At 41.9% G+C, this 19,431-nt stretch overlaps 1 protein-coding gene across 1 annotated transcript in view; it reads right to left on the bottom strand.

Annotated features, from left to right (window-relative positions):
- LOC111979075 (kinesin-like protein KIF1A) overlaps positions 1-19,431 on the bottom strand; it is a 52,451-nt gene that overhangs the window by 9,598 nt on the left and 23,422 nt on the right. Inside the window, 31 exon segments of the mRNA XM_070448983.1 lie at positions 498-559; positions 692-825; positions 966-1,080; positions 1,935-1,958; positions 2,799-2,904; positions 3,237-3,321; positions 3,421-3,487; positions 3,606-3,714; positions 3,821-3,876; positions 3,973-4,091; positions 4,268-4,358; positions 8,435-8,445; positions 9,231-9,307; positions 9,310-9,342; positions 9,345-9,404; positions 10,181-10,316; positions 10,450-10,535; positions 10,674-10,792; positions 11,081-11,218; positions 11,378-11,556; positions 12,749-12,897; positions 13,038-13,134; positions 13,234-13,306; positions 13,407-13,587; positions 14,327-14,410; positions 17,293-17,399; positions 17,691-17,770; positions 17,932-18,007; positions 18,119-18,198; positions 18,483-18,682; positions 19,401-19,431. Coding sequence (XP_070305084.1) covers positions 498-559; positions 692-825; positions 966-1,080; positions 1,935-1,958; positions 2,799-2,904; positions 3,237-3,321; positions 3,421-3,487; positions 3,606-3,714; positions 3,821-3,876; positions 3,973-4,091; positions 4,268-4,358; positions 8,435-8,445; positions 9,231-9,307; positions 9,310-9,342; positions 9,345-9,404; positions 10,181-10,316; positions 10,450-10,535; positions 10,674-10,792; positions 11,081-11,218; positions 11,378-11,556; positions 12,749-12,897; positions 13,038-13,134; positions 13,234-13,306; positions 13,407-13,587; positions 14,327-14,410; positions 17,293-17,399; positions 17,691-17,770; positions 17,932-18,007; positions 18,119-18,198; positions 18,483-18,682; positions 19,401-19,431 — 2,965 coding nt within the window.

Here is a 19,431-nt window from a genome sequence, read left to right as displayed (position 1 = left end):
CTATATACTGCCTATATACGGATATACTGTCTATATACTGTCTATATACTGCCAGAACACACTGGGGATGTGGGTTGTAGGTCATTCCAGATTTATCTCCAGATAGAGTGAACTGTTAAATTGACAGTTGCACACACAAGTTGGATGAAATGCAGCCCAGATGCTTGTGTAGAATTAAGCAATAAGGCACTAGGGGGTGTGGTATATGGCCAATATACCACGGCTAAGGGCTGTTCCTGGGAACGACRCAACGTGGACTGCCTGGATACAACCCTTAGCCATGGTAGATTGGACATAATACCACAGAGCTCCGAGGTGCCTTATTGCTATTATAAACTGGTTACCAACGTAATTAGAGCAGTAAAATACATGTTTTGTCATACCCGTGGTATACGGTCTGATATACCACGGCTGTCAGCCAATCAGCATTCAGTGCTCGAACCAACCAGTTTATAATTGTGTTTATAATCAAGCATTCTGCCATTCCTTTAATCTACCTGGACTTCCGGCRTCAGCGACATGGCAGAGACTGACTTCATASACTCCAGTGACACGGTTACTGAGGAAGAGAAGAGAGAACAGAGTTAGTACTGTCAGATTCCACAGAGAGGGCTTGAGGTGGGGCCTACCCATATAGAGATATATAACCTGGAATAATACGTTCTAATTCTATTTCTACGGGCCTAGCTACCTCTCTGAGGGCCTTAGGCAGCCGGTGCTGAAAAGGTTTCTAATGGAGCGAGAGGCGGGGAGCTTGGCGTCACGGGAGTAGAACACCATACAGAAGTCTTTGGTGATCACCGTCGGCTGGGTGCAGTTCTCCATCTGAAAGGAATGGACCAGAACCAGCATTAAACTCACAGCACTTTAAATTGTAGTGTACAGGCTAACTCACCACTTCCCCCCATCAATATAGAGAGCCAACCTGGGTGATGTTTCAGGGTTGCAGCGAGGGAAATGTTTACCTCTAGGTAGGCTGAGAGGGTGATGTAGATCTTCTCTCCATAGGGAGTGACGCGGTTCAGAAGGAGGGAGTTGTGCATGGAGCTGTCCCATGCTGCCTCAAACCGGTAAAACGTCCTGTAGGTAAACACAAGGGAAAAAGTGAGTGGTTTTKGTGTATAGCACAGGAGGCTGGTGGTACCTTAATTGGGGAGGACGGGCACGTGGTAATGGCCAGAGCGGAATTAGTGGAAAGGTATCAGCAACATCAAACACATGGTTTCCGTGCGTTTGATGCCATTCCATTCGCTCCATTCCAGCCATTATTATGAGCCGTCCTCCCTTCAGCAGCCTCCACTGGTGTATAGACGTTGTTTTCAATTTGTCAATGATGAATGAATGGAAACGTGTAGTATGACTTTCCTTCATCGGCATAGATCAGGCAACATCAAGAGGAAAAGGTATTCAGTTGCGCAAGCCCCTCAAAGACAAGGAGTACTGAAACAAACTCTATACATGGACAGAAACAACAGCTTTGAATTCACTGCTAAGCCTCAAGCCAAATGAACATGTCGGGTAAAAAAAACTGCAGAAAAAAGTTAGAAATAAAACAAAAAGCAAAGAAACAAAGAGTTGAGAAGGAGAAAGGTTGTATAAAGAGAGGAGAGAAGGAGAAAGGTTGTATAAAGAGAGGAGAGAAGGAGAAAGGTTGTATTAAGAGAGGAGAGAAGGAGAAAGGTTGTATAAAGGGAGGAGAGAAGGAGAAAGGTTGTATAAAGAGAGGAGAGTAGGAGAAAGGTTGTATAAAGAGAGGAGAGAAGGAGAAAGGTTGTATAAAGAGAGGAGAGAAGGAGAAAGGTTGTATAAAGAGAGGAGAGAAGGAGAAATGTTGTATAAAGAGAGGAGAGAAGGAGAAAGGTTGTATAAAGAGAGGAGAGAAGGAGAAAGGTTGTATAAAGAGAGGAGAGAAGGAGAAAGGTTGTGTGTTATACCTATGGTCAACTCCCAGGGAAACACTGCAATACAGCGAAGCACAAAGAGAAGAGGACGAGCGGGTTAAACAAGCAGCTTGGCTGAGGATTTCACAGCAGCAAAGTGACCAAAATATACAGTGTTAATATATAACAACAAATAAAAAGAGAAAAATAGACATACTGCAGCAGAACATTATGGAAAATCATATTCAGCTGCTGTTGTGAAAGAGAGAAACAAGCTAAAGCCATTGATTCATAACTACAGTATGTCCAGTATGCACAGCATGCACAGTATGTCCAGTATGTCCAGTATGTACAGTATGTACAGTATGTCCAATATGTCCAGTATACACAGTATGTACAGTATGCACAGTATATCCAGTATGCACAGTATGTACAGTATGCACAGTATGTACAGTATATCCATTATGTACAGTATGTCCGGTATATTCAGTATGCACAGTATGTACAGTATGTCCAGTATGTACAGTATATCCAGTATGTACAGTATATCCGGTATATTCAGTATGCACAGTATGTATAGTATGCACAGTATGTCCAGTATGTCCAGTGTGTATAGTATGCACAGTATGTCCAGTATGTACAGTATGTCCGGTATATTCAGTATGCACAGTATGTCCAGTATGTACAGTATGTATAGTATGCACAGTATGTCCAGTATGTACATTATGCACAGTATGTACAGTATGTCCAGTATGTCCAGTATGYMCAGTATGCACAGTATGTCCAGTATGTACAGTATGCACAGTATGTCCAGTATGTACAGTATGTCCAGTRTGTMCAGTRTGTCCAGTATGTCCAGTATGTACAGTATGTACAGTATGTMCAGTAAAAAGCTGAGAAAGAGGAAATCATACGTACTTGTCGTCATACGAGGGCCAGACGTAGCCTGCAGACAAGATGTTGAGGGAGAGGATGTTTGGGTCAATGATGGTCTCGTCAGCCTCCGGAGTATTCCGGATACGCCCTGAAAGAGGTCAAAGGTCAAAAGTCAGAGATGGATGTTTATGATCCACCCGACACAGCCAGAAGAGAACTGGCTACCCCTCAGAGCCTGGTTCCTCTCTAGGTTTCTAGGGAGTTTTTCCTAGCCACCGTGCTTCTACATCTGCATTCTTTGATGTTTGGGGTTTTAGGCTGAGTTTCTATGTAGCACTTTGTGACATCTGCTGATGTAAAAAGGCCTCTACAAATACATTTGATTGATCGATTGATGTACTGTAAAGATGGAGCTAGTGGATCTTTATTGTCATGACGCTCTGTTGTCTCCTAATAAAGCATTCTTCCAGCCGTACTCACCCACCACCAGCTCCTTGACCTCCTTCCACTCTACGTCATTTCCTGTCTCGTGTGCTATGGTAACTGTGATTCTCCTCTGGATGCCCTGTGGACAGGTCACCACACAGGAAGTCAACACTGGGCCTTGAATAACTGAGAAATAGATTCAAATCAACTCCCCTCTGAAAATGTTGCAATTCTTTACCTGGTGAAGGAGGAAGGTTCCATGGCAAGGCATGCCACCTCTGTGGTCCACCACTGAAGGGATATAGCTGAGGACAAACACAGAACAAATGTACAAACTATATGAGTAGATTATGATTGTTGTGTCCATTTGATTCCTTGATATGAGCGGGGAAGTAAGGAAACAGATGTAAGATTTGTGCTCACTCTCCGTTGGCCTCTAGCTCACAGATCTCAAAGAAGGCCATGAGGTCATATTTGGAGTGACATGGGCCTGCCATGGAGCGAGTCAAGGTGTTTAGCTTGGTGGCCGGCACTGTGAAAGAGAAGGAATGAATCTGGCCTGGTTAACGTTCTGGCACTGTGACAAAATACTTTGCTAAGATAAAGAGAAGGACACAATGCCATGTTTGACCCCTCACCTGGTTTAGACAAGGGCATGACCCTCGGGAATTGCCTCCTAGAAGGTCGAAGGGGACTGTAAAAAAAGTGTGAACTTTTAAAATTGACTATTTTAGCAAGACAGTGAAACAGGATMATTTGAAGAAGAAGAGAACAAGTAGAGTTTTATCACCTGATGAGGTCTTTGCAGAGAGGTGGGAACGGCTGTTTCTGGTAGTGACCAAACACCTCGAAGACGATGGGCTGGGTCTTGATATACTCCACAAACGACTTGGTGACCTCTACCGTGATCTAATAGACAAATCAAAAGCGAGGTTAGCCATCACTCAATAAGGCCTGTAACAATGGATGATACGAGGAAATAACAAAATTAATTAATTAATTAATGGTAATATCATAGAAATGAGACTTGCAGTAACCTATTAGTTGTAATGAATAAGAATATATTGTTTCTGGTCAGTGCTTACATTCTGTACATGGTAGAATCCCAGAGGAGGTCCCCTGCCAGTGTTCTTCAGTGGCTCAGTGGAGAACGCCTCGTCATGTCGGTGGATGAAGCTGGAAGTAGAAAAACACATTCAATCAATATTAAATATTCATTAATCATGTACATTGAGTTTATACAAAACAATATACATTAAACTACTGCACTGTGACATTACTAATATACACTGAGTGTACAAAACATCTTTCCATGACATAGACTGACCAGGTGAAAGCTATGAGCCCTTATTGATGTCACTTGTTAAATCCACTTCAATCAGTGTAGATGAARGGGAGGAGACCGGTTAAAGAAGGATTTTTAAGCCTTGAGGCAACTGAGACATTCACAGGGTGAATGGACAAGACAAAAGATTTAAGTGCCTTTGAATGGGGTATGGTTGTAGGTGCCAGGCCCACCAGTTTGTGTCAAGAACTGCAACACTGCTGGGTTTTTCACACTCAACAGTTTTCTGTATCAAGAATGGTCCACCACCCAAAGGACATCCAGCCATTGGAGTCAACTTGGGCCAGCATCCCTGTGCAATGCTTTTGACACCTTGTAGAGGCCATGCCGCGACAAATTTAGGCTGTTCTGAGGACAAAAGGGAAAGTGTTCTTAAGATTTTTTACAACTCAGTGTATATTATTTACTACTCTCAATATCCTGCACTGATTTCTATAGCACATTTGATGGAAACTTGTCTTTCACCGTCGGACGAGTCTGCCATAGGAATAACACTAACCCTTATAAATAACACTAACCCTTAGGAATAACACTAACCCTTATAAATAACACTAACCCTTAGGAATAACACTAACCCTTATAATAACACTAACCCTTAGGAATAACACTAACCCTTAGGAATATCACTAACCCTTAGGAATAAACTAACCTAGGATAACCTAACCCTTAGGAATAACACTAACCCTTATGAATAACACTAACCCTTAGGAATAACACTAACCCTTATAAATATCACTAACCCTTATGAATAACACTAACCTTATAAACTAACCTAACCTTATAATAACACTAACCGTAGGAATAACACTAACCCTTATAAATAACACTAACCATAGGAATATCACTAACCCATAGGAATATCACTAACCCATGTAATACACTAACCTTATAAATAACACTAACCCTTATAAATAACACTAACCCTTATAAATAACACTAACCCTTATAAATAACACTAACCCGTAGGAATAACACTAACCCTTATAAATAACACTAACCCATAGGAATATCACTAACCCATAGGAATATCACTAACCCATAGTAATAACACTAACCCTTAGGAATAACACTAACCCTTAGGAATATCACTAACCCTTAGGAATAACACTAACCCTTAGGAATAACACTAACCTTTATAAATAACACTAACCCTTAGGAATAACACTAACCCTTAGGAATAACACTAACCCTTGGAATAACACTAACCCTTAGGAATAACACTAACCCTTAGGAATAACACTAACCCTTAGGAATAACACTAACCCTTAGGAATAACACTAACCCTTAGGAATAACACTAACCCTTAGGAATAACACTAACCCTTATAATAACACTAACCTCTATAAATAACACTAACCCGTAGGAATAACACTAACCCTTATAAATAAACACTAACCCTTATAAATAACCATAACCCTTATAAATAACACTAACCCTTAGGAATATCACTAACCCATAGGAATATCACTAACCCATAGTAATAACACTACCCTTAGGAATAAACTAACCCTTAGGAATAACACTAACCTTAGGAATCACACTAACCCTTAGGAATAACACTAACCCTTAGGAATAACAGTAACTTAGGAAAACTAACCCTTGATAACAGTAACATGAAATCACTACCCATAGGAATAACATCACCATAGGAAATCACTAACCCATAGAAATCACTAACCCATAGAATAACATCTTAGATAACATAACCTTAAATAACACTAACCTAGAATAACACTAACCCTTAGGAATAACACTAACCCTTAGGAATAACACTAACCCTTAGGAATAACCTAACCCTTAGGAATAACACTAACCCTTAGAATAACACTAACCCTTAGAATAACACTAACCCTTAGGAATAACACTAACCCTTAAATAACACTAACCCTAGGAATAAACTAACCCTAGGAATATCAACTAACCCTAGGATAACACTAACCCTTAGGAATAACACTAACCCTTAGGAATAACACTAACCCTTAGGAATAACACTAACCCTTAGGAATAACACTAACCCTTAGGAATAACACTAACCCTTAGGAATAACACTAACCTTAGGATAAACTAACCTTAGGAATAACACTAACCTTAGGAATAAACTAACCCTTAGGAATAACACTAACCCTTAGGAATAAACTAACCCTTAGGAATAACACTAACCCTTAGGAATAAACTAACCCTAGGAATAACACTAACCCTTAGGAATAACATAACCTTAAATAAACTAACCTTAGGAATAACACTAACCCTTAGGAATAACACTAACCCTTTAGGAATAACACTAACCCTTAGAATAACACTAACCCTTAGGATAACCTAACTAGAATAACACTAACCCTTAGGATAACACTAAACCATAGGAATAACACTAACCCTAGGATAACAATAACCCTAGGAATAACACTAACCCTTAGGAATAACACTAACCCTTAGGAATAACACTAACCCTTAGGATAACACTAACCCTAGGAAATACACTAACCTTAGGAATAACACTAACCTTAGGAATAACACTAACCCTTAGGAATAACACTAACCCTTAGGAATAACACACTAACCCTTAGGAATAACACTAACCCTTAGGAAATAACACTAACCCTTAGGAATAACACTAACCCTTAGGAATAACACTAACCCTTAGGAATAACAATAACCCTTAGGAATAACACTAACCCTTAGAATAACACTAACCCTTAGAATAAACCTTACCTCTTAACCTATCAATATCACTACCTTATCAATACACTAACCTTAAATCATACACTAACCCTTATGAATAACACTAACCCTTATAAGATAACACTAACCCTTAGGAATAACACTAACCCTTAAATACTAACCTAGGAATCACATACCCTTAGGAATAACACTAACCCTTAGAATAACACTACCTAGGACACTCTTAGAAATAACACTAACCCTTAGAATATACCTAGGCAATACAACCCTAGGAATAACACTAAACCCATAGGAATAACACTACCCTTAGGAATAACACTCCTTAGGATATCACTAACCTTAAAATAACACTAACCCTTATAATATACACTAACCTTATAAATAACACTAACCCTTATAAATAACACTAACCCATAGGAATAACACTAACCCATAGGAATAACACTAACCCTTAGAATAACACTAACCCTTAGGAATAACACTAACCCTTAGGAATAACACTAACCTTAGGAATAACACTAACCCTTAGGAATAACACTAACCCATAGGATAACACTAACCCATAGAATACACTAACCTTAATAACAACTACCCTTAGAATAACACTAACCCTTAGGAATAACACTATACAAAAATACACTAACTCCTAGAATAACACTAACCCTTAGGAATAACACTAACCCTTAGGATAACACTAACCCTTAGGAATAACATAACCTTAGAAATAACACTACCCTTAGGGAATAACCTAACCTTTAGAATAACACTAACCCTTAGGAATAACACTAACCCTTAGGAATAACACTAACCTTAGGAATAACACTAACCCTTATAATAACACTAACCCTTATCAATAACACTACCCTTATAAATAACACTAACCCTTAGGAATACACTAAACCCTTAGATAACACTAACCCTTAGGAATAACACTAACCCTTAGGAATAACAACTAACCCTTATAAATAACACTAACCCTTAGGAATACACTAACCCGTAATTAATAACACTAACCCATAGAATAACACTAACCCTTAGGATATCACTAACCTTAAATAACACTAACCTATAAATAACACTAACCTTATAAATAACACAACTTATAAATAAACTAACCTAGGAATAACACTAACCCATAGGAATACACACTAACCCTTAGGAATACACTAACGCCTTTAGAATAACACTAACCCTTAGGAATAACACTAACCCTTAGAATAAAAACTACCTGAATACACACTAACCCTTAGAATAACACTAACCCATAGGAATAACACTAACCCATAGGAATAACACTAACCGTTGGAATAACACTAACCCTCGGAATAACAATAACCCTCGGGAATAAACACTAACCCTAGGATAACACTAACCCTTGGATAACCTACTTATAACACTAACCCTTGGGAATAACACTAACCCTTGGAATAACACTAACCTTGGAATAACACTAACCCTTGGGAATAACACTAACCCTTGGGAATAAACTAACCTTGGAATAACCCTTAGAATAACACCTAACTTAGGAATAACACTAACCTTAGGAATAACACTAACCCTTAGATAACATAACCTTAGGAATAACACTACCCTTAGGAATAAACACTAACCTTAGGAATAACACGTAAACCTTAGGAATAACCACTACATATCAAATATCACTAACCCTTAGGAATAACACTAACCATATGATTTAAGTTGTTTAAATCAAGAGAGGATGGGTGGTTTCTGGATAGAGAGAAGTGACAGGTGCTGAATGGCATGGCATTGTCATAGCATAGCTATGAGACAGTTAGAATACGAGGACTGCCTGGGTTAAAGTACCTGAACCATAGACACTTGTAGTTGTTCCTAAGAAGAGATTTAGAAAACAAATGCCCCATAGTGCAACCTCATCATTCAAAATGCTTTCCTCACTGACATCTTGTCAGATCTCTCAAAAAACATTGAACCTAAACCTCAAGACACTTCCTGGTCAATAAAGTCTAAAAATACATCAAAAAAGTTGGGTGGGAGGCACTAACTTGAACTGGAGAAGATATCGGCATATCAGCAGAGATGCTGGAGGCTTGCAGCACGGGTGACCTCGAAGTGAAAGTGATCCGATGCGGAGGTTGGACAGGGCTTCTCCTGGTTCAGCTCCAGGCGTAGTTCCAGACCAGAACCCCCTTTAACGGGTCTGAGGGGCCTCCGGGTGGCTGTGAAGGGACAAGTCTGTGGCATAGTGAGTACATGTTGACCTTTCAGTTAACATTTAATTACATATTATGGTTTTATTTGATAGGAAGCGATACGAAATACATCGACACATTGAATAAACAATTATCGATGCATGATTCGCTATGAAAAGCCAACTGACATTTACTCCTGAGATGCTGACTTGTTGCACCTCGACAACATACTGTGATTATTATTATTTGACCATGCTGGTCATTTAAGAACATTTTAACATCTTGGCCATGTTCTGTTATAATCTCCACCCGGCACAGCCAGAAGAGGACTGGCCACCCCTCATAGCCTGGTTCCTCTCTAGGTTTCTTCCTAGGTTTTGGCCTTTCTAGGGAGTTYTTCCTAGCCACCGTGCTTCTACACCTGCATTGCTTGCTGTTTGGGGTTTTAGGTTGGGTTTCTGTACAGCACTTTGATATATCAGCTGATGTAAGAAGGGCTATATAAATACATTTGATTTGATTACACCCTAGATAGGCTTACATAAATATGTCTTCTCTAAACATATTTGTGCGTATAATATCTGAGAACCACAATGGGAATAATTCCTTGACTTTGTTTGTCATCCTCAATGATTTATACTGTTGGCGCTGCCATTGTACACCATTGAATATCTATTTATAGTAGAAAGGGGGGGCCTAACATTGAGACCACACATGCAATACCAACAGAACTTCCATAACACATTATATTATAGAGAAATCAGGTGTGATGATGATGAAGATGATGACTAAGATGCCCTCACCAGCACAGGTGTTGTTGTTGACCTCGTCAGGGTCAGCTCCTATGTCAGAGGTCTGTCCCTCCCCCTCAACAAAGCGGAGCTCCTCTTGGGAGGTGTTAGAGTGGGACATGCTGCCAGAACACGACTCTGTCTGGAACTGACCAGACAAACACTTGATATGATATATATTATAACCCTTTTAGATAATGACAMTGTACTGTTTTAGATACAGCATGCAGACAGTGGCTTGGCAAGTACTCAAGTTTTATATCATCTCTTACTGATTCTACCTTCTCAAACTGTTGGTCCTCAAAGGAGATCTTGGCAGTTCCTGACTGTCTGACACCAGAACCATAGTCTGGGGCTTCTTCATCAGCTGGGGAGAGAAGACAGCTGGTTGGTTACGACTCCAAACACTCAACAAATACTAGAAGCATCCATAAACAAACTGTAATAGCTGTTGTATCACTCTGTCTCAGTCTTTCTCAGTTTCACAAGAGTCAACTCTCTGTACCTGAGATGGCCTGGACTGCCACCCTGAGGAAGCCCTTCACCTCTCCCTTCTCACTGACGATGGCCACACGGTGCACCAGGGGCACGGGGTACAGCAGGTTACTCAGGTACACAAAGGCCCTGCGGACGGGGACAGAGAAGGAGAGGGGGAGCAGGAACAGACACAGGGCAATCATTTCRGAGCGTCATAGAATCTTGAGGTGGTCTCTAGTGGGGTTAAGTCTACTAGCYCGGGCCGTGTTCAAATATTTTTCATGTGTATCATCCCCTCTGTATCTGTATCGTATTGGATCTGTTTCCATCCTTTTGCTCTCATAATGAAAACACTGGCTGCTTAGTGATTACCTCAAGGAAGTAAGGGAAAGACGGCTACATTTGAAAAGAACAGGGCCTGGGTCCATGACTGACCTGCCCACCAGACGGAACCATGGGAAGCGGTCATAGAAGGGGTCTCCCCCGGTCAGGGCCTGGTCACAGTCCTCCACAGTGCTGCTAGGCACCTCCGCCGCACGGTCGTACATCTCCCTCATCAGGTCCAGCCTCTGCCTACAGGGGGCAGAACAGTCAACACACAGTCAGCACAGATTACATCAAACCAACAGACACAGTAAAGTAGATGCTGGGTAACATAAACCCATATAGTCCTACATACCAGAGCTACGCAAAATAAACCTGTACAAACTCCCACGATCCCCCSACACATACCTGAGTTTCTCCAGGGTCCAGTAGTGTGTGGCCCCGTTCTTCTGGTCCTGGACCTCCACTGCTACGATGGTGCGGGGGAAGGGCTGTCTCTCCCTCTCCTTGGTCACGCTGGGGGGCAGCAGGTCCGGGGGCAGTGGGGAGTACAGTGTGTCGGTCAGCAGCACAAACTGGAACTGGACCTGCAAAGGAGAGAGTGGATCATTTTAAAATTTTGCCAAGTTAGCAACAAAATAGTTTTGTTTTAGAATGTTGTTGTCAAATCTCATTTCACTGACTCATCGAACCGATTGACAATTGTAAAGGTTCAACGACTACGCAAGTTTTTTTTTGCAATACCAGTCTTTGCTGACACGTTGAATGGATTTACAGTTTCCTAAGACAGTTAACATTTTTACATTTTAGTMATTTAGCAGATGCTCTTATCGAGAGCGACTTACAGCAGTGAGTACATATATTTTTTTCATACTAAGAATAGTACCYGTCTGATTCTGTGCACACTCATTTGGTAGATTGACTGAACTGATTAACAACGCAGTTTCATTTTACTGATAGCTGACAGTTTCACCATTGAATCTTTGTTCTACTTTATAGATATAATGTACAGTGATCTCCAAARGGTATTGGGACAGTGAYGCATTTGTTGTTGTCTTGGCTCTGTACTCCTGCACTTTGGATTTGAAATTATACTTTGTGCCTAATAGAAATGAATGGTAAATAATGTATTGTGTCATTATGGAGTCACTTTTATAGTAAATAAGAATMTAATTATTTACCATTCATTTCTATTGGGCACAAAATAATCTGAAACACAACCAAAAAAACAGCAAATGCATCTAACAAGTGTGTAGAGTCACAAGCTTTATGTAGTCATTGTGTGCTAGGAATATGGGACCAAATACTCAACTTTTGACTACTTTAATACACATATATGTGAATTTGTTCCAATACTTTTGGTCCCCTAAAATGAGTGGACTATGTACAAAAAGCGCTGTAATTTCTAAATGGTTCACCTGATATGAATACAAAATACCCTCAAATTAAAGCTGACTGTCTGCCGTTCAACCACATGGTCGTTGTATCATTCCAAAGTGCTGGAATACAGAGCCAAAACAACAAAAAATGTGTCACTGTCCCAATACTTTTGGAGCTCACTGTATATTTATTTTTATTTGACCTTTATTTAACTAGGCAAGTCAGTTAAGAACAAATTGTTATTTTCAATGACGGCCTAGGAACAGTGGGTTAACTGCCTTGTTCAGGGGCTCGGGGATTTGATCTTGGGGATTTGATCTTGTAACCTTTCGGTTACTAGTCCAACGCTCTAACCACTAGGCTACCTGCCGCCCCAAAATATAATGACAGTGTACCTACCTTCTTCTTGAGCTCCACACTGATGGCGTTGGCTTCCTTGAGGAAGATGGCGTTTCCCCACAGCAGGTCCCTGAGGGAGGTAAACTGGTAGAAACGCCACTTACGGAATGCCCACAGTGCAAGCTCCGTCTCACACTTGGTCCATGGAACTATGGGAAAAACTTCAAACATTCCATCATTCTAAAAATATTCCATTGTCTGGCCTCAGCAACGGGCATCTTATTTCAAAACGATTGTAAAAATTTGAAAAAGTGTGGTCTAGGTGGATAACTGTCAATCACTGTCTCACCTTCTTCCTCAGGCTCCTCCTCTTCCTCTGGGGGCTCCAGGCAACGGGAGTTTCTGTCCACCTGTTTCTGCAGGGCCTCCAGTTTACTCTCATAGTCCTAGGAGAGACCATGGTACAGACACATCAAATCACATGACAGAATAYAGCGCATATATCTCATACATATTTCAAAAAATCTGTTAGTGGCCTGTCTTACCAGTCTCTGTTGTTCCAGAAGGTTACTGGCCTCCTCTCGTTCTCTGCGGTACTGATCTTCTAACTCYTGAAGCCTGCAGACAAAACGATCACAAATCAGTTTTAAGCTATACAAAAGGATGATAGTTCATTACAGTTGGTGCTTTGCCAAAGGTAGCCCATCGATTATTGTACCTTGACTCCATCTCCTGCTTCATGTCGATGCCCTGTTTGTCCAGCAGCTCACTCTGGGCGAAGGCCCAGTCCACGGGCTCCACGGGGGTCTCAGCACAGGGCGTCCTCTCCCGCTCCTGTCGCGCCTGCTCCGGGTTAGTGAAGCGRAACACATGGCTCTTCCCCATGATAATGCGGTTCCCTGGGGTCAGGAGTCAAAGGTCAATCCGAGGTCAACCGCATCATGCATCAGTTGTTTCATACATTTTTACCTATTGATGTTTTTCAAACCCTGGAGTGTTCACGTGTGAATCACCTGTGATGATTCTTAGTTTATTTGTAGATGTTGTATATGGAAGCAGATTCATGCCAAAACAAATAAAACATTTTAAAATAAGATCATTACAGAGTTTTTCAGTATGTTTTACGTGTGTGGTGTAACGCTCGTCTTGTGGTGAAAGATTGGACCAAGGCGCAGCATTGTGATAGGACATGGTGATTTATTTAAACAAACCGAAAACACGAAGAATACTTGAATTAACTACAAAACAACAAACGACGCAGACTGACCTGAACAAACGAACTTACATAGACACGAAGAACGCACAAACAGGAACAGACTACATAAACCGAACGACAACCGAAACAGTCCCGTGTGGTGCGACAGACACAGGAGACAACCACCCACAACAAACAATGTGAAACCACCTACCTTAATATGGTTCTCAATCAGAGGAGATGAAAACCACCTGCCTCTAATTGAGAACCATATCAGGTCACCCATTAACCAACATAGAAACACATAACATAGAATGCCCACCCACACTCACGCCCTGACCGACTAACACATACAAAAACAACAGAAAACAGGTCAGGAACGTGACATGTGGTATATATGTTTCCCACGCTCAGTGGAAGACGCTGAGGGGTTCAAGACTTACCTGAGCGAAGCAGAGTAGGCGTGGTCACCAGTTTCCCGTTGACATAGATCTCCGCCCCCTCGCAGGGCTCCAGGATGACGTTCCCTGTGTCATCATCATCAACAGACAAGAACCACCGGGGATGGTGAACATTTGGCCATTCTACTGACTCTCTGCACTGGTTCTCTGCACACTCACTGGTCTCTACCCACACACTCACTAGATTCTACCCACACACTCACTAGACTCTACCCATTCTACTGTCTGCTTCTGCTGTGATTACACTACTATAACTAAAGTCTAGAACCTCACTAGTCCACGTCTCTATAGTCTAGAATCTCACCAGTCCACGTCTCTCTAGTCTAGAACCTCACTAGTCCACATCTCTATAGTCTAGAACCTCACTAGTCCACGTCTCTATAGTCTAAAACCTCATTAGTCCACGTCTCTATAGTCTAGAACCTCACTAGTCCCACGTCTCTATAGTCTAGAACCCCACTAGTCCACATCTCTATAGTCGAACCTCACTAGTCCCGTCCTCTATAGTCTAGAACCCCACTAGTCCACGTCTCTATAGCTAGAACCTCACCAGTCCACGTCTCTATAGTCTAAAAACCTCACTAGTAATTCTCTATAGTCTAAACCTCACGCAGTCACGTCTCTATATCTAAGACCTCACTAGCCCACATCTCTATAGTCTAGAACCCTCACTAGTCCGTCCCTCTATAGTCTAGAACCTCACCAGTCCACGTCTCTATAGTCTAGAACCTTCACTAGTCACCACTCTCTACAGTCTGCTAACCCAGTCATCCTAATCTATACACACCAGTCTTCCTATCTACAGTCTATAATCCAGTTTTTCTAATCATAGTCTATAACACCAGTCATCCTAATCTAAGTCTATACAACCAGTCATCCTATTTATAGTCATTAGCCAGCATCTTTCTATACCTACCCGTCATCACATCTGTCTATAGCCCAGTCATCTTACTGATAGTCTAGACCCGTCTAACGACCACTAGTCCCTTATAAGATACTCAAAGTCCACTCCTCTATAGTCAAGATACCTGCACTAGTCCAACGTCTCTATAGTCAAGAACCTCACTAGCCAACGTCTCTAATATCCTAAAACCTCTAGTCCACATCTCTATAGTCTAGAAAACCTCACTAAGTGCACGTTCTCTCTAGTCAAAACCTCACTAGTCCATCAATCTCTATAGTCTAGAACCTCACTGTCCACGTCCTATAGTCTAAAAACCTCATTAGTCCACGTCTCTATAGTCTAGAAACCTCACTAGTCCATTCTCTATAGTCTAGAACCTCACTAGTCCACGTCTCTAATATCTAGAACCTCACTAGTCCACATCTCTATAGTCTAAAACATCATTAGTCCGCATCTCTAAAGTCTAGAACCTCACTAGGCCACGTCTCTATAGCCTAGAACCTCACACTAGTCCACGTCTCTATAGTCTAAAACCTCGCTGGTCCACGTCTCTATAGTCTAGAACCTCATCAGTCCACGTCTATAGTCTAGAACCTCACTAGTCCATGTCTCTATAGTCTAAAACCTCACTAGTCCACGTCTCTATAGTCTAGAACCTCACTAGTCCACATCTCTATAGTCTATAACCCAGTCATCCTAATCTTAATCTATTAGCCAGTCATCCTAATCTATAACACCAGTCTCCTATCTACAGTCTAATACAGTTTTCCTAATCTAGTCTATAACACCAGTCATCCTAATCTATAGTCTATTAGCCAGCCATCCTAATCTATAGTCTATAGCCCAGTCATCTTACTCTATAGTCTATTACACCAGTATCTATAGAACCTCACTAGTCCACGTCTCTATAGTCTAGAACCGCACTAGTCCACGTCTCTACAGTTAAAACCTCACTAGTCACGTCTCTATAGTCTAAAACCTTGCTAGTCCACTCTCATATGTCTAAACCTCCCTAGTACACGGCTCTATAGTCCAGAACCTCACTAGTCCACATCCTATAGTCTAGAACCTCACTAGTCCACGTCTTTATAGTCTAAACCTCACTAGTCCATGTCTCTATAGTCTAGAACCTCACTAGTCCACGTCTCTATTGTCTAAAACCTCACTAGTCCACGTCTCTCTAGTCTAAAACCTCACTAGTCCACGCCTCTATAGTCTAGAACCTCACAGTCCACGCCTCTATAGTCTAGAACCTCACTAGTCCACATCGCTTATAGTCTAGAACCTCACTAGTCCACATTGCTATAGTCTGGAATCTCACTAGTCCACGTCTCTATAGTCTAGAACCTCGCTAGTCCACATCTCTATAGTCTAGAACCTCACTAGTCCACGTCACTATAGTCTAGAACTCACTAGTCCACATCTTTATAGTCTAAAACCTCACTAGTCCACGTCCTATAGTCTAGAACCTCACTAGTCCACGTCTCTATAGTCTAGAACCTCACTAGTCCACGTCTCTATAGTCTAGAACCTCACAAGTCTACGTCTCTATAGCTAGAACCTCACTAGCCCACGTCTCTACAGTCTATAACCCAGTCATCCTAATCTAGTCTATTAGCCAGTCATCCTAATCTAATAACACCCGTCTCTCATCTAAGTCTATAACCCAGTTTTCCTAATCTATAGTCTATAACACCAGTCATCCTAATCTATAGTCTATAACATCAGTCATCCTAATCTATAGTCTATTAGCCAGTCATCTTAATCTATAGTCTATAACCCAGTCATCCTAATCTATAGTCTATAACACAGTTTTCCTAATATATAGTCTATGGCCCAGTCATCCTAATCTATAGTCTATAACAGTTTTCCTAATATATAGTCTATGGCCCAGTCATCTTACTCTATAGTCTATAACACCAGTCTCACTAGTCCCAGTCTCTACAGAGTCTCTATAACCTTTGGTGTACTCAGGCATAATCTGCCAGTTATTCCTCCCATAGAAATATAACTAATAGAACTAGCATGGTCAATTCAGTCTCACCTTCTCCCCCGGGGCCTGTGGTGCTGCTGAAGGTGCAGTGCTCGTCCTGGATAAAATGGCCGCTGAGCACAATGTCCTGGCGACTTCTGGCGTCCTCACGACCCACCCTGAAGGAAAGATACAGAGGATATGGAGTCTAGAGTGATTTGCTGTACGCAGATGTATTTCTTATAAGAAAGCTATTTCAGTCTTCACATTCTGAAGATGATCAAATATCCTAGCCCACTTCACAGGACCACTCATCACCTTTGATATTCCAGGTAGTAAATTTAAACAGCTGACCCCCTACTCCAAATCCATATATACTGTACTACAGGATTGTTGCCCACCTCAGTCCAAAATAGTTCTCAATGAAAAGTACACATTTCCTGCAGGTGAAAGAAAGMAGTCGTTCTTACTTGGTGGTCCCATCTTTGATGTAGTAGAGTAAGCACTCAGACATCAATGGGTCCTCGTTTAGGTTCACCAGGTGAGGGGTCTGAAAGAAAGACATGACCATTAGGACTTGTGTCTAAATGTTGTTGACAGGGGTTGTTGTAGCATGATGGGAAAAAATTATTATGTACAGAGCATTGTGGGTACTGTAGCGGATATCATTACAGTTGTGATAGGGGTGTACTGTATTTTTGAGGTTCTGACCTTCTTGGGGGAGAACACGCCCACGGTGCCTCCATCTTCTCTCATGGCCACACCCATCTCAGCCAGTAGGGCTTCCCTACAGATAGCAGAGAGCCACGTTTTGGGGGTTAGGGTTTGGGTTAGCTATAACGGTTATTGAAGACAGAGGGACTCAGATGAGGATAATGGTTAAATCCGTCTAACACACCTCTGCATCCGGATATCTTCAGTACGGCGCAGCTTCTCCTCCCATGTCTCATTGAGCTCTGCAATGATTTTCTCTGTTTCCTAGGGTGGAAAGAATGACAAATGTCTACATTGGTATGGTACACACATGGTATTACTAAGCATTGTGGTTAGCCTCCCTCACCCTTGCCATCTCTCTCTAATTTTCTTCTTCTCCTCTCTATCTCCATCTGTCCCCAGCCGTCTCTCTATCTCTCCTCCGCCTTCCTCTCCTCCTCTCTCTCCCCTTCCCACCCTGTATCTTTCTCCTTCAATCCCTCTAGCTCACACAGTCACCTACTCACTCCCCCACTACCTCTCATTTCTCCCTCCTCCCTCCTCCCTACCTTGAGTCTCTCTATGGCCTCCTCGGAGGCGGGGCTGAAGATGCGGTCGTGCAGGTTTGCCATGGAGCCCGTGCGGCTGGACAGAGCAGAGAGTGAGGGAGAGGGGCTCATCCCAGTCATGGCATTGGTCACTGTGGATAGATCACCCATTTGATTGACAGCCTGGCGATTATTGACAAAGTTGTTGTAATCACACAAGTCTGCCAGAAGAAGAGCGGGAGTGTGTGGGGGAGAGAGGGAGAGAGAGGGAGCAGACAGCAGGAAGGTGAGGAAGAGGAGACATCGTGGTGGAGAGAAAAACAGAGAGATGGACATATGGAAGAAAGGGAAGAGCAACAAAAAAGAAGAAGAAAGCTCAAAAGATAGATTGTAGAAGCAGACAGGTGCTTACCAAAGCCACTGCAGAGAGAGCGACAAAAGAGCAACTTAAACTGACGGAATATGTTAAGCATACGATAAGTTAGAGCCAATGCATTTCTCTGACATTCGTATGCAAAATACAGAGGAATGAGAACATGGAAAGTACTATGAGAGCAGTTTCTTGTCTACAGGGTCTGCTGGTCTCACGTAAAACTTTTCTATAGGTTTTAGATGAGTTTCGGAGTCCTGTCATAGCTCTGGGGTGTAAGGACTTTAGTGTCATGTTTGAGCTTTATTATCAAGTTAGCTGAAAAGCGTGAGGTTGCCAGAATATACACACTTTTCAAACCAGCTATCACAGGACCAGGACATCGATATGCTGAGAGGAGAGGGGAGAGAGAAGAGTGTGTGTGAGACACTCATCCTGTGTGTGTGTGTGGTGTGTGTGTGTGTGTGTGGTGTGTGTGTGTGTGTGTGTGTGTGTGTGTGTGTGTGTGTGTGTGTGTGTGTTGTGTGTGTGTGTGGGTTGTGTGTGTGTGTGTGTGTGTGTGTGTGTACTCCTGTCTATGATATCTCCCAGGCCTGACGC

This window comes from Salvelinus sp. IW2-2015, linkage group LG19 (assembly GCF_002910315.2).
Source record: "Salvelinus sp. IW2-2015 linkage group LG19, ASM291031v2, whole genome shotgun sequence".
Taxonomy (NCBI): Eukaryota; Metazoa; Chordata; class Actinopteri; order Salmoniformes; family Salmonidae; genus Salvelinus; species Salvelinus sp. IW2-2015.
Note: the sequence above shows the minus strand (reverse complement) of the source record. Positions and strands in the feature narration are given on the sequence as shown.